The sequence below is a fragment of the Salvelinus alpinus genome, chromosome 6, assembly GCF_045679555.1.
Source record: "Salvelinus alpinus chromosome 6, SLU_Salpinus.1, whole genome shotgun sequence".
NCBI lineage: Eukaryota > Metazoa > Chordata > Actinopteri > Salmoniformes > Salmonidae > Salvelinus > Salvelinus alpinus.
Genome location: NC_092091.1, coordinates 61,956,823 through 61,973,530, shown reverse-complemented (window position 1 = coordinate 61,973,530; position 16,708 = coordinate 61,956,823). Strand labels below are relative to the sequence as shown.

The window sequence follows — 16,708 nt, the reverse complement described above, 5'->3', positions numbered from 1 at the left end:
AGCTCTGTCTTGTTGAGCTTGAGGTGGGCCAACATCCAAGCGGAGATTTCTGCTAGGCAAGCAGAGATGCGTGCTGCCACCTGGGTGTCAGAAGGGGGGGAAGGAGAAAAGTAGTTTAGTGTTATCCGCATAGCAATGATAGGAGAGACCATGTGAGAATATGACGGAGACGAGTGATTTGGTGTATAAAGAGGGCCTAGAACCGAGCAGTGGGGTACATCAGTAATGAGAGTATATGGTGCAGACACAGATCCTCTCCACGTCACCTGGCAAGAGTGGCCTGCCAGGTAGGATGCATTCCAAGAGTATACAGAGACTGAGACGCCCAGCCCTTAGAGGGTGGAGAGGAGGATCTGATGGTTCACAGTGTCGAACGCAGAGGATAGATATAGTAGGATGAGAACAGAGGAGAGCAGTGAGGAGAGCCTCCGTGACACAGAGGAGAGCAGTCTCGGTTGAGTGATCTGTCTAGAAGCCTGACTGGTTAGGGTCAAGAAGATTGTTCAGAGAGCGATAACGAGAGTTGGTCTGAGACAAGAAGATAGTGTCTTGTAATTGGAACATAAGGGAGGAAGTTATGTTGTGCAGAATGAGATTGGGGCATACGGGATTGAATCCTTCTTTGAAATTAATAGGGAAACATGGTACTGGAATGGGTGTATGGTAGAGAACGGTTTAACATGTATTATTATTTGAAATTATGTAGAAAGGGAGAGTTTATTTGATAGGGTTAGAGAGGTATATCTGAGATGGGGATTGGGTGGTATTTTTTTGGAGGGAGGCAGTGAGGTTTGTAGGGAATTTATTTTATTTTATTAGAAATTCAAGGTTAGTTATAGAATAGTAGTAGGGAGACCGTGACCGTCCTCACACTCCACTACAGTAGGTGGCGGTCTATGCACCTTTCAGTTGGTTGCGATTCGCCAATAGAAATGTAAAGAAGAAATAAATGGAAGTGAACATGACCAAGAACAATTTCCACGATAGCGTTTTTATTTAGATATTAACACCACAGAACTCAAAATTACTAATTTAACTGGACAGCATCACATACATGCTCCGGGTAGTCATTAATTCGTGTTGGAGACAGGACTTGGTTGATAGATGTTATCTAGGTAACTAAGCTATATAGCAGTTAACGTTAGCTAACAATGGCTAACTGTGTGGTTTTTCACACTCAAATAGCCTCCATTATGGAGGTGCTAGCGAATGCCGCCGTGGCAGAGATCTGTAAACTCGTAGACGACGACTATGTAGTGTTTCGTTTGGAAATTTCTCAAAGCCAGAAAGAAAACAGGGCATTACGGAGGAAACTTCAGCTACTGGAACTGAAGGTGGCACGGGAGCGCGCAGAGAGGACAAGGCGAGAGCGCGTCCTCACCAGTCCTCCCAGTAGTGTCAATATTCTCGACGGACACAGAGGAATGGCAAGAGGTACAATTAGCAGAAGGCCGTTCCACTTTGTGCATGTGTCACTAGATTTGTTACACACATATGGTTAACCAGAATTTGTCAGTTTTTTATTTTCTTGGTCAGTTTTTGGACACTATACATTAATTGCCCTTATTACTATCTACCTACCTAACTATCGATCTAGCACAAAGACACTTTCATATTCTAACCAGATTTTTGATTTACTGCATTTTCTATTTACTTATTGAAAACAAATAGTATATAAAGAAGTTATACGAAGTGTTACCTAACATCCTTTCCAATTCTATACAGTGTCAATAGTGTACAATATATACTGTTGAGCAGTAACAGTACCTAACCTAACCACCTCTTTTCCCCCAATCACTCTCAGGTGAAGGACATCTCACTGGAGGCCATAGGCGCTTTGTGAAGCCAGCGGGACACAATACATGGAGAGATGACCAACCCATAGCTATAGATGAGGGGAGTGGAACCTCAACCAGGCACGTTATCATGATAGAGGTTAGTGTAATTGTGTTGCATTAAAAAGGAGATTGTTTGTAAATCAAATGTGCAGCATTTATTTCAGAAGGGCTCGCCTCAGCTATTCACTTGCTTACATGGACTAATTTGTCTGCCATAGGGGAGCTTGTGAGACTTCCCTATGACATTGTTATCCAATTCAACTCATGTACCGGTAATAACCTCCTCTCTTCTTGTGTCAGTCTGCAGATGCAGACGCTGCAGGTCCTGGGGTCAAGCAGGAGACGTCTGAAGGAGAGGAGGACCAACGGCACAGCAGAGACATCCAGACTGGAGACCCTACCATCGCTCCAGCGCCGCCCAGGATCCGAAGCAGCATCACGGAGGTCAGTGGAACGCCGAACGCCGTCCTCAAGTCAGAGACAGACACAGAGACTTTAACTGTACCTCACAGGCTCTTACACACAGGATCTGACCACAGATCAGACCCAGTGGGGCTTGAGCGACTGGGGTGTCCTCCTGCTCCTGGCTCAGAGTATTTACCGGTATTTCACCAGAGCGAGAGGACGGTTAATTCCCATGGAGATGATGATGGTGACACATTAGACACTGGTGGTGATTCATCTTGTTCTTACGCTACAGAGATGGACCCTGGCAACATGCCCTTGGGTTTAGAGACACAGACTGATCTATCTAGAGGAGACTGGAATCGGTACAGTAGTAGTGTATACTCTGAAGGGTGCCTAGATAAGAAAGGGGAGGTTATAGTGGTAGATGAGGTGAAAGTGGAGGGCAACGCTCCTCTGACATGGAGTGCAGATGAGACTCACTTAGGACACTCACAAGGCAGAGATTTCTTAGATTACACGGAGAACTTAGAGACAAATCAAAATGTCACGACCCACTCCCCTCCACATGCTTTCAGGGATCGCAACCCAGTGTCCACGTCAATGGGGCCTTCCGATTCACACAGCCGGGTCCTTTTCGATCAGGTATTGAACTCAAACGACAGGGCTAGAGCCCAGGCTCAGGGACAGGGAGCCACATCAGGCAATAGTAAAGAGAAGCGGTTCCTCTGCATGTTCTGTAACAAAGGCTTCAGTTGCCCCCAGAAGGTGGAGATCCACCAGAGGGTCCACACAGGGGTGAAACCATTCAGCTGTACCCAGTGTCACATGCGCTTCGCTGAGGCTGGCAGCCTGAAGAGGCACCAGAGGGTCCACACAGGAGAGAAACCCTTCAGCTGTACCCAGTGTCATATGTGTTTCTCCCACTCTTTCAGCCTGAAAAGGCACCAAAGGGTCCACACAGGGGACAAATCCTACAGCTGCCCTCAGTGTGAGAAGAGCTTCACCCACCAGAACCAGCTGAAGATGCACCTGACGGTCCACATGGGAGAGAGGCCGTTTGCCTGTACGCACTGCGGGAAGAGGTTCTCAGAGAGGAGCTACCTCCGGATACACCAGCAGAAAAACCATTCCACTTTATAACATAGAAAGTACCCATTCCACTCGATAGCTTCTGACTTTTCGATCAAACCCTGCATAAAAGACAGATTAATTTTCATTGTCTGCATTAAAGATCCCCAGATGCATTTGGAATAATGAGAGTAACAGATCTGTGTTGAATATTCCTGGGTAGAATATTGCATACAGACATTGTTTGATATAAGGCATATATAAGCCTAAAATGGCTCTTACATAATGTTTGTTCTGTTTAAGCTATATGATGTTCACAAATGCCTCTTTCCATGCTTCCATTGAACTACATTATTTTCCCCAATACATTTTTTATGAGAAAATGAATGCTGTTGATGCAGATTTTTAGTTGAGATTTTACATTGACATTTTTGTCATTTAGCAGGCGCTCTTATCCAGACCGTCTTACAATTACTGCATTAAGAAAGCTGGGTGAGACAACCACATAACACAGTCGTAGCAAGTACATTTTCCCACAAAATAGTTATCAGCAGAGTCGGTGCTTTTTTTGTTGCCTGTTGTATTGGTGGGTAGGAGGCAGCGTGAGATTCATTTAAGATACTCTTTGAAAAGGTCAGGCTTCAGATTTTTTCAGAAAATGGGCAGGGACTCAGGGGGAAGGAAGCTGGTTCCACCATTGCGGTGCAAGGACAGGGAACAGCTTGGTCTGGGCTGAGTGGGAAGGGTGGGAGGGCCAAGATACCAGTGGTGGTAGCACTGAGTGCTTGGGTAGGGGTGTATGGTTTGAGCATAGCATGAAGGGAGAGAGGGTCAGCACCCCTTGCTGCTCTGAAGGCAAGCACCATGGTCTTGTAGTGGATGTGAGCTTCGACTGGGAGCCAGCTGAGTGTGCAGAGTAGCGGTGCGACATGGGAGACCTTGGAAGGGTTGAACACCAGGCGGGTTGCAGCGTTCTGGATAAGTTGCAGGGGTTTGTTAGCACAAGCAGGGAGCCCAGCCAACAGTGAGTTGAAGTAGTCTAGACGGGAGATGACAAGTTCCTAGGACCTGCGCCGAAGGGTCGTACTTTACGGATGTTGTAGAGCATGAACCTGCAGGAGCGAGTCACTGCTTTGATGTTTGCAGAGAATGACATAGTGTTGTCCAGGGTCACGCCAAGGCTCTTTGCACTGTGGGAGAGGGACACCGTGTAGTGTTCAACCGTGATGGAGCGGGCAGGCCTTCCCCAGGAGGAAGAGCACCATCTGATGAAACTGTGGGTTTACACAACTGAAGAATTTATTTTACACCAACTGTCAGAAACCATCTCAGGGAAGCGCATCTGCGTGCTTGTCATCCTCACCAGGGTCTTGACCTGACTGCAGTTCGGCATAGTAACTAACTTCAGTGTGCAAATGCTCACCTTCAATGGCCACTGGCACGCTGGAGAAGTGTGGTCTTCATGGATGAATCCTAGTTTCAAACGGGCAGATGACAGACAAGCGTGTATGGCTTAGTGTGGGTGAGCCGTTTGCTGATGTCAACGTTGTGAACAGAGTCCCCCATGGTGGGGTTGTGGTATAGGCAGGCATAAGCAACAGACAACGAATACAATTGCATTTTATCGATGAGCAATTTGAATGCACAGAGATACCGTGACGAGATCCTGAGGCCCATTGTCGTGACATTCATCGCAAGGATCTGGACACAATGCCTGGAAGCTGAAAATGTCTCAGTTCTTCCATGGCCTGCATACTCACTACATGTCACCCATTGATCATGTTTGGGATGCTCTGCATCGACGTGTACAACAGAGTGTTCCAGTTCCCGTCAATATCCAGCAACTTCGCACAGCCATTGACGAGGAGTAGGACAACATTCCACAGGCCACAATCAACAGCCTGATCAACTCTATGCGAAGAAGATGTATTGTTGTGCTGCATGAGGCAAATGGTGGTCACACCAGATACTGACTGGTTCTGACACACTCCCCTACCTTTTTTTAAGGTATCTGTGACCAACAGATGCATATCTGTATTCACAGTCATGTGAAATCCATAGATTAGGGTCTAATGAATTTATTTCAATTGACTGATTTCCTTATATGAACTGTAACTGAGTAACATCTTTGAAATTGCTGCATGATTCGTTTTTATATTTTTGTTCGGTATTGATGGCTTCTGACTTCTAAACTTGAAATATTGTTAATCATCAGGTATCCTATGGAATGGAGAAGTTAATGGTTATCTGTAGGAGGAATGTACAGTGGGGAGAACAAGTATTTGATACACTGCCGATTTTGCCGATTTTCCTACTTACAAAGCATGTAGAGGTCTGTAATTTTTATCATAGGTACACTTCAACTGTGAGAGACGGAATCTAAAACAAAAATCCCAAAAATCACATTGTATGATTTTTAAGTAATTAATTAGCATTTTATTGCATGACATAAGTATTTGATACATCAGAAAAGCAGAACTTAATATTTGGTACAGAATCCTTTGTTTGCAATTACAGAGATCATACGTTTCCTGTAGTTCTTGACCAGGTTTGCACACACTGCAGCAGGGATTTTGGCCCACTCCTCCATACAGACCTTCTCCAGATCCTTCAGGTTTCGGGGCTGTCGCTGGGCAATACGGACTTTCAGCTCCCTCCAAAGATTTTCTATTGGGTTCAGGTCTGGAGACTGGCTAGGCCACTCCAGGACCTTGAGATACTTCTTACGGAGCCACTCCTTAGTTGCCCTGACTGTGTGTTTCGGGTCGTTGTCATGCTGGAAGACCCAGCCACGACCCATCATCAATGCTCTTACTGAGGGAAGGAGGTTGTTGGCTAAGATCTCGCAATACATGGCCCCATCCATCCTCCCCTCAATACGGTGCAGTCGTCCTGTCCCCTTTGCAGAAAAGCATCCCCAAAGAATGATGTTTCCACCTCCATGCTTCACGGTTGGGATGGTGTTCTTGGGGTTGTACTCATCCTTCTTCTTCCTCCAAACACGGCGAGTGGAGTTTAGACCAAAAAGCTCTATTTTTGAATCATCAGACCACATGACCTTCTCCCATTCCTCCTCTGGATCATCCAGATGGTCATTGGCAAACTTCAGACAGGCCTGGACATGTGCCTGCTTGAGCAGGGGGACCTTGTGTGCGCTGCAGGATTTTAATCCATGACGGCGTAGTGTGTTACTAATGGTTTTCTTTGAGACTGTGATCCCAGCTCTCTTCAGGTCATTGACCAGGTCCTGCCGTGTAGTTCTGGGCTGATCCCTCACCTTCCTCATGATCATTGATGCCCCACGAGGTGAGATCTTGCATGGAGCCCCAGACCGAGGGTGATTGACCATCATCTTGAACTTCTTCTATTTTCTTCTATTTTCTAATAATTGCGCCAACAGTTGTTGCCTTCTCACCAAGCTGCTTGCCTATTGTCCTGTAGCCCATCCCAGCCTTGTGCAGGTCTACAATTTTATCCCTGATGTCCTTACACAGCTCTCTGGTCTTGGCCATTGTGGAGAGGTTGGAGTCTGTTTGATTGAGTGTGTGGACAGGTGTCTTTTATACAGGTAACGAGTTCAAACAGGTGCAGTTAATACAGGTAATGAGTGGAGAACAGGAGGGCTTCTTAAAGAAAAACTAACAGGTCTGTGAGAGCCGGAATTCTTACTGGTTGGTAGGTGATCAAATACTTATGTCATGCAATAAAATGCAAATGAATTACTTAAAAATCATACAATGTGATTTTCTGGATTTTTGTTTTAGATTCCGTCTCTCACAGTTGAAGTGTACCTATGATAAAAATGACAGACCTCTACATGCTTTGTAAGTAGGAAAACCTGCAAAATCGGCAGTGTATCAAATACTTGTTCTCCCCACTGTATATGGTGGAGTCAATTAAGGATGAATATGAGCCAGGGCTTGGAATGTTACTGAGTAAGGGAAAGGCAATCACATGGTTGCGGGCACTGATAAGGGGGGAGAGATGTGGTTTAGTGATGAATGGGGGCCGGGACAGGTCAGGTCACATTAAGGGAGAAGGAACCGTTTATTACCCACATCACTTAACTTCCTGCCTAGCAATAATGTTACGTCTAGAGGGAAGGAGGAGACTTAATTGGGGTATATATATTTGTTCTGGTGGGAACATGTCTTTGTCTGTTCAGCTGTCTGACCCATTGGGTGAATAAACTTGGTTTGAGCTTCAATAATCATCTGTGAGTTTTTACTCGGTTCATTTAGAACAGGCCTGGGCAACTCCAGTCCTCGGGGGCCTGATTGGTGTCACACTTTTGTTTGCTAGGGATGGGGGAAAAGTGTGACACCAATCAGGCCCACGAGGAGTGGAATTTCCCATGCCTGATTTAGAACTTAACAGTATATATTATAGCACCACGTCTGATCTCATTAATATGCTACCTTGTAGGGATGAAACGGTTACCCGTTTCACGATAAACCATGGTAAAATTCCCAACGGTTAGTATTACTGTTTCAAATTATAATCATCATTAAAACCATGTTTGATTACCGTGGTTTGAAAAACTCACGGTAAATACTGTCCAGCATCAACCAAAGTTATCAACAGTCTGACGCAGGCGCAGCAACGTGGGTTTTGTTTTGTGTGAAAACATGGTGGGAGTCAGTGACAGCGCTCAAGAGATTTTTCAGCCTTCTAAGAGGACCAAATCTGAAGTGTGGTCGTATTTTGGGTTTAACAAGAGTGCTGAGGGAAACTTAATCGAAGATGGTCACCCTATCTGCAGCACATGCAAAAACAAAAAAACTTCAAATCAACACTTCAAATCTCTTGAGTCATCTTCGTGACCACCTTCTTCGTGCTAATTTATAGCAAATGCAAGCTAAGTTAACTTTTAGCTCAATGCATGGATGTGGTGACTTCAGAATGGGGGAAAATGTCATGGTTTGTCTGTCTAACTTGCTAATAGCTTGTCAATAATGTAAACTGAAGCTTTCAGTGTTACCTACTCTTTTAAAAACACTTCGTGTGTCTGCAGACTATTCGCCCATTGCACACGATAACACGTTATGTAGTTTAGTTACCCAACCAACATATTTTGTGAAGTTAAAATCCGGCAGTCGTCGACTTGGTTGTGAAAGTGTTCCAACAAGAGAAAGACTATAGACTCCTATACAAGGCTCCTGTATTTGTCAATTGTTGGGCTCATTGCAATTACTGTCACTGTCTTCTTAAGACTCATTTGTATTTATGTAAATTGTGCATGGGGGTCATTGCATATACTCATGCAACACAGAAGATGATAGACTGTGTGAGTGAATAATAATTATAATGTAACAACTAGTGATGCAGCGATATTGATATTTTCCTTGCCAAAAAAACGATATCGATAACCGATATAAAAAACATTTGCGGCCTTTTAAGCATTCTATTACAGTTAAATAGTTACACACATATGGACGCAGCGTTCTAAGGCACTGCATCTTAGTGCAAGAGGTGTCACTACAGTCCCTGGTTTGAATCCAGGCTGTATCACATCCGGCCGTGATTGGGAGTCCCATAGGGCGCCGCACAATTGGCCCAGCGTCGTCCGGGGTAGGCCATCATTGTAAATAATAATTTGTTCTTAACTGACTTGCCCAGTTAAAGGTTACACACACATCACACTGACCAAAGAGTTATTTTGTTGGTATTTACGTATGTCCCCATTAACAGTAAAACATAATCAAAACCTATTTCTTTCACTACCTTGCTGTGCTGTTTCGTTGTTCATTTGTTCAGTCGTTTCATTCTCAACCAGGATTTCTATGGAACGCCGTTGGGGTCTTGGCATGTCAAAAAAGATACACGTCAAATAAGCTTGTTGACCAATCAGGACCTGAACATGACTGCATGTCACAAAATAATTTAACGCTTTAATTCATTTTTACGTAGTTATTACACATTGATTACACTATCACTCGTATTTCATATGTCAGAACGATTCATCGATACGTATGCTATTATGCTGGTAAAGTTGTCCCGCGCGCCTCTAGCTAGCTCATGGAAGCAAAAAAATGTCAAAACAAAATCCGTTTCAGACAGTCTAATGTGCTTGTCCTCTTGCTCAGTTGTGCACCAGGGCCTCCTTCTCCTCTTTCTATTCTGGTTAGAGCCAGTTTGCGCTGTTCTGTGAAGGGAGTAGTACACAGCATTGTTTCTTGGCAATTTCTTGCATGGAATAGCCATAATTTCCCAGAACAAGAATAGACTGACGAGTTTCAGAAGAATGTTCTTTGTTTCTGGCCATTTTGAGCCTGTAATCGAACCCACAAATGCTGATGCTCCAGATACTCAACTAGTCTAAAGATGGCCAATTTTATTGCTTCTTTAATCAAAACAGTTTTCAGCTGTGCTAACGTAATTGCAAAAGGGTTTTCTAATGATCAATCAGCCTTTTAAAATGATAAACTTGGATTAGCTAACACAACGTGCCATTGGAACACAGGAGTGATGGTTGCTGATAATGGGCCTCTGTTCGCCTATGTAGATATTCCATTAAAAATTAGCAGTTTCCAGCTACAATAGTCATTTACAACATTAACAATGTCTACATTGTATTTCTGATCAATTTTGTTATTTTAATGGACAAAGAAATGTGCTTTCCTTCCAAAAACAAGGACATTTCTAAGTGACCCCAAACTTTTGAACAGTAGTGTATGTTATATAGGTGTGCACGTCAGCTTTGACATCGGTTTTTCACATCAGCGTTAAACTATACATCGGGCTGATACTGATGTTGGCATTTTTAGCTAATATCGTCCGATTCCGATATGTTCACCGACTATATCGTGCATCCCTAGTAATAATAATAAATTTGCTATTCCCTAGTTTACAGAGTGGGCGTGCAGCAGGCAAACCCAGTGATGCTACTGGTCCCTCATCTCCAGTTGTGACACACACTCGAGCAAGCATTTATAAGGCAGGCTGCTGATGCACCCACATCAAAATGCTCAAAACCTCACTGCTGCCCTTTCATATTACATTGCAAAGGACATGATGCCATTTCAAATTGTTGCGAGGCCTGGCTTTCTGAGGCCGATGAAGGTTGCCGTGCCTACCTACGGAGTGCCATCACAAACATTATTTTCCAAAACTGAAAACATAAGCCTGTACAACCAGGTTTCAAGCTGATGTTGGAAAAAGTTTGGCTCAAGGCACATGGTTTGCTGCAACTACTGACCTCTGGACCAGTGAAAGCGGGGGTGCTCTCAACCCTACATCAGCTTCACTATCCATTACCTCACTCCAGACTGGCAACTGGAATCAAACTGCCTGGAAACACAGTTCTTCCCAGAAGATCACTCAGCTCACAACATCAGGGAGTTTTTTGAGAATAGACTGGAAGATTGGGGGATCAACAAGAAAGACCTGGTCTGCATAACCACAGACAATGCAACAAACATGATCAAGGCTTTTGAAGAGTTCCCAGATCTGTGGCTTAGGTGCTTTGCCCATAATTTGAACCTGGCCATCTCAGAGTTGACACAGCAGTCAAGGCCTGCCGTCATCTGGTCCAAGGCTTCTCACAGAACCTGGATTTCTGCATAAATTGGTCATAATTTGATCTGATCTTTATCTAAGTCACAACAATAGACAAACAGTCTGCTTAGTCTAACAACATACAAACGATTATACGTTTTCATGTCTTTATTGAACACACCATGTAAACATTCACAGTGCAGGGTGGGAAAAGTATGTGAACCCTTGGATTTAATAACTGGTTGACCCTCCTTTGGCAGCAATAACCTCAACCAAACGTTTTCTGTAGTTGCGGATCAGACCTGCACAACGGTCAGGAGGAATTTTGGACCATTCCTCTTTACAAAACTGTTTCAGTTCAGCAATATTCTTGGGATGTCTGGTGTGAACTGTTCGAGGTCATGCCACCGCATCTCAATCGGGTTGAGGTCAGGACTCTGACTGGGCCACTTCAGAAGGCGTATTTTCTTCTGTTGAAGCCATTCTGTTATTGATTTACTACTGTGTTTTGGGTCGTTGTCCTGTTGCATCACCCAACTTCTGTTGAGCTTCAATTGGTGGACAGATAGCCTAACATTCTCCTACAAAATGTATTGATAAACATGGGAATAAATTTTTCCGTTGATGATAGCAAGCTGTCCAGGCCCTGAGGCAGCAAAGCAGCCCAGACCATGATGCTCCCTCCATCATACTTTAGTTGGGATGAGGTTTTGATGTTGGTGTGCTGTGCCTTTTTTTCTCAACACATAGTGTTGTGTGTTCCTTCCAAACAACTCAAATGTAGTTTAATCTGTCCACAGAATATTTTGCCAGTAGCATTGTGGAACATCCAGGTGCTCTTTTGCGAACTTCAGATGTGCAGCAATGTTTTTTTTGGACAGCAGTGGCTTCTTCCGTGGTGTCCTCCCATAAACACCATTCTTGTTTAGTGTTTTACGTATTGCAGACTCGTCAACAGAGATGTTAGGATGTTCCAGGGATTTCTGTAAGTCTTTTAGCTGACACTCTTGGATTCTTCTTAACCTCATTGAGCATTATGCGATGTGCTCTTGCAGTCATCTTTGCAGGAAAGCCACTCCTAGGGAAAGTAGCAACAGTGCTGAACCTTCTCCATTTATAGACATTTTGTCTTACTGTGGACTGATGAACATCAAGGATTTTAGAGATACTTTTGTAACCCTTTCCAGCTTTATGCAAGTCAACAATTCTTTATCTTAGGTCTTCTGAGATCTCTTTTGTTCAAAGCATGGTTCACATCAGGCAAAGCTTCATGTGAATAGCAAACTCACATTTTGTGAGTTTTATATTGCAGGGCAGCTCTAACCAACATCTCCAATCTCATCTCATTGATTAGACTCCATGTTAGCTGACTCCTGACTCCAGTTATCTTTTGGAGAAGTCATTACCCTAGGGGTTCACATACTTTTTCCAACCTACACTGTGAATGTTTAAATTATGTATTCAATATAGTCAAGAAAAATACAATATTTTGTGTGTTATTAGTTTAAGCACACTGTTTATTGTTGTGACTTAAAGGAAGATCAGAAATTTTTTTGACCAATTTATGCAGATATCCAGGTAATTCCAAAGGGTTCACATACTTTTTCTTGCAACGGTAGCTACCGTAGGTAGCTAGATAATAATGGTTTACGATAATTGCAGTTTAGTTCATTATCCATCTAGCTACGTGTAAAACTGACAGCTGTAAAACACAGCTAGCTAGCAATTGTCTGTATTTTAGCTATCTTGACGCTTACCATGCTTTGCAGGACAACATGACATTCTTCTCGCCACTCCCGTCTCTGTCTTCTTCTAGGTTTCAAACCCTTATGGTTACAGCAGCATCGATTTTCTCAAATTTCCAATGTTGATTTATTTTTTATTCAATGAATACCACAAACCAGGAACTACTGCTGCTCGTAATCACATCATTCTACACAAGTATTGACAGATTCTCGCCGTTTAGACATGAATCTGTCCACGAGAGGTTACCCCACAAATACAGACAGGGTCAGAATTGGCATTCACCATGAGAACATATAAGGAGAACCTAGCCCATAACATAACACAATCCCAACAACACCCAAACAATGGCTTGAGGAGGGAGCTCAAAGACTAGGATGGTGGTTCCTGCTTCTACCTCCTCGAGTGTCATTGGGTCACAATGTGGGAGGCTGATCGTTATGACGTACACCTGCCCCACGTGTGGGAAGCGCTTTTCCAAGGCAAACTATGCCAATTGTTGCAAACATTGCCACTCAACAATTGACTCACTCAGCCACACAACTCACACACTCAAAGTTGGCTGTATTTATACTGAATTACATCACCATGTCACTTTGTTCATTACATTTTTATATTTAAGTCATTTAGCACAGGGGTTCCCAAACTTTTTCACTCCGCCCCCCCCACACCCACCACCCAGCATTGGGGAACATCCCGCACCTACCACATCTATTTCTATGGGTACAAGCACTGTTCATGACAGACTGTTCACACCCCTCTTGTTGGCGGAGAGAACATTTTGCCTCTTTAAAGCTAAGTTTCTTGCAATTCTATATATTTTGCCATGTCTAATATGTATGTATTTGTGATATTTGATTGACTCGAACATTACTACAAAATCTATGGGCTAAAAATTGTTAGCTGACATGGCTTACTTGATCTGGACATTTCTGACAAGTTCTAAATAGCTGTCTAAGGTATGCAGTGACTAACATGACAAGAGGAATACTGATGATGCACTAAACAATTTAGAGATTTCACCTTGTGCATTCTACTATTACAACTTTCAAAAGTATGTTGAAAGCCAGACAGACTGAGCCCCACAGTTTAGGAACCACTGATTCAGCAGACGCTCTTAGGAAGAGCGACTTACAGGAGAAATTAGGGTCAAGTGCCTTGCTCAAGGGCACATCGACAGATTTTTTCTCCTAGTCTGCTTGGGGATTCTTTTAGGTTACTGGTCCAACGCTCTTAACCGCTAGGCTACCTGGAACAACGACCAAAACATGCTCAAGTCAAGTCCCTCTTAACCGTTTGTTATTTAAAAAAGAAAAGCTTGTGAACTCAGTTATCTAAATCTTTAATTTGTGGTTTGAGATCTTTACAAACAGTCCTTGACCTCAAGCTGTTTGCAGTAAATGGCATGAAGGCTTCAGGTCTTGTGAGAACTGGGGTAAAATATAAAAAATGAATGCATTTGCACCTCTACTTGATATTCCAAAATTACTTGTCACATTCTTTTAAAGGTCCAATGCTGCCATTTTTATCTAAATATCAAATAATTTCTGGGTAACAATTAGGTACCTTACTGTGATTGCTTCTTTTTGACAGTTTTAATTTAAAAACAAAGAACAATTTCTCAAGAATTTTGCTAGAACTGTCAGTGGTCTAAGTGGGTAGAGGAAAACTGAAAATGAGCTGTTATCGGCAGAGGTTTGGAACTCTTTCTTGGTTTCTAGGTCGTTTTCAATGAAAAAAAGTATAGAGCTTTCAATTTGCCTGCTGGGGGGCAAGGAGAGACACCGCTCTGCTAAAACCATTTACAACTGTGCCGTTTTCAAGGGATTGTTAAATAAATGTTAACTATTTGGTCATAATATCATTACCTCTTGAAGAGAATAGTCAGACCTACACATTTCTGATTATTCCATGTAAAACTTTGTACAGTTGGCTAAACATATAAGTAGACCCAAGCAATGTAGGCCTACCTAGGGAAGTTAGCTAACATGATCCCCTTTTCAACATTGTTTATAGGAGTGTTTAATCACGATTGCTGCTGACAGACATGATATAGGCTACATTGATTGATGGGCCACATTAAATTGGAGAGCTAGCTAATAACATCACGTCAATATGGCTGGTTAACAAACAAACTTTCAGGTGTTAAACTAGATGGCTATAACCAGATATTGTTTGAGTTGCGTGCCATCTATAGTGGTGATGACAGTAGTCCAACTGACAACTTTACCAGGATGAGGACTTGCCGATGTCAAGCTCTTTCCAAAAACCTAATCACTGATGAACAAGATAAATGTTGCTTGCTTAGCTAGCCCAGGAATGAACGGGGGTCTGTAGTAACGCCTCTATTAAACAATATATTAATTCATTTACAGCATGGTGATGTCACCATGGAAGGCCAAAACTCCATCCCACCAAAACAGGCAGAGATTTCAGGCGGTATTTTCAAACAGCTCTTACACTAAAAGGGCATTAACATAATTTTCACAATTACACAGTATTATTCCAACCTCAGTGTGGAAATATATATAAAACGCAGAAAGTCATGTTTTTGATGCCAATGGGCCTTTAACTTCTGTTTATGAGGCTAATTAACCACATACTCCTTATTAACCCTCTGTTAACTTATTTGAAACAGGCTTGTGTAAATACTTGTTTTAGAGACAGTAAGCCTAGGCTAGAACAAGGACACTAATATTTACCTTACTGAGTAGATGGAATAAAATAATATACTTTTCGGCACTATTCTTGCCAACACACTGTTGTGTCTAAACAAGTTTGCTCTTAGCTTGAAATATACAGATTTGATGTGTAAGAGCTTGGGACTATAAGGTTCTATCTGCAAAAAGATGATAATGAGATAATTGGCTTTTAAGTTCCGAATCCTCATTGGTTTGTAAATTAGTTAGTAAATTCATCAGTTATTCTGCGTTCTGGTACACTCAGACGAAAGTGCTCTAAAATCGGAGTAGATAGCTAGAGTGAATTTACGAACACACCGTATAGCAGTACCGTAATTCAAAGAACAGCGCGCCTGCCTTTTTTATTTAACCACACCCCTTGAGCTTTGACGCCAACAAATAAGATAATTTATTTTCAGTGTAAACGGAAGTAGACTTGAATGTGGGTCAAAGCGAGCGCGCATGAGGGGAGGAGGGGGGGCACAGCGTCTGAGTGAATCCGGGACAAAGAGGGGCGCGGTTTTTTTTTTATGGAAAAGCGTCGCGGTAGCTTTTGATAAAGAAGAATATCAAGACGAAGCAGCTGCTTTACAAGTGCGACGCAGACAGGGTGGCGAGAGTGGTTAAATAGAAGTCATTGTCTATTCTTTTGAGTTGATGTTGAGTCTTTGCCCAACAAAGTGATGTTAGGATATATAAGTTATCCTGTACAAGCTTTTGTGCCGAATACATTCCGTTATTACAGGTGTCAAGCTCATGGGCATGTGGCAGCAGTGTGTAGGCGGGAGGGTCCAAGGTGTGCAGAAGGGCATGAGACAAAGGAATGTGTAGCATTGGGAAAGTAGTGGTATGTGTCAATTGTAGGGGTGCCCATGGGGCTGGGGATCAGAAATGTCCCGTGCGAGAGAGGCAGGTTGCGGTTTCCAGGGTTAGAGTAGTGCAGAATTTGGCATATGCTGAGGCAGTGAAGAAAGTAGAGGAACATGGGTCAAGAAGGAGTGTAAGTAGTAGATCTGATCTTTTTTATCCTGCTGCTGAGCCACTTTACCCCTGATTTGTATGCATATAACTACCTCGTCTATCACTGATATTGTTCTTGTACATACTGTGTATTTTATTTATATTGACATTTATCTATTTCTGATATTGCTGCTATGCAAGTAACCATTTGGCTGTACCGTTTACACCTTCTGTAGAGACCATCACCACTTAGCAAAATATTGATATATATAAAATGAATATTGATATGTGTGGTCGTAACATGATTTTGTGACCTACCACAACAATATCATGTGACCGTATCAAGTGTCCACCACATAAATATATGGCGCATGCATCTGTTTATGTACTGTACATGTGCACCTCACTCAGGTTTCAACTCAGGTTGCATGGCCTTATCACATAGTATTCCATACATAAGTTAAGTGCATGTGTGACTGTATATAACGTATGCTAATGTGCTGGTGTGAAGGC

At 42.9% G+C, this 16,708-nt stretch overlaps 1 protein-coding gene across 1 annotated transcript; it reads left to right on the top strand.

The window, feature by feature from the left end:
* Positions 1 to 927: 927 nt before the first annotated feature.
* On the top strand, positions 928 to 3,701 carry LOC139577651 (uncharacterized). The gene is made up of 3 exons (XM_071404800.1): positions 928 to 1,434; positions 1,805 to 1,935; positions 2,139 to 3,701. The coding sequence occupies exons 1-3, from the start codon at positions 1,152 to 1,154 to the stop codon at positions 3,384 to 3,386; spliced, it is 1,662 nt and encodes a 553-aa protein (XP_071260901.1). The 5' UTR covers positions 928 to 1,151; the 3' UTR covers positions 3,387 to 3,701.
* The last annotated feature ends 13,007 nt before the right edge of the window (positions 3,702 to 16,708 follow it).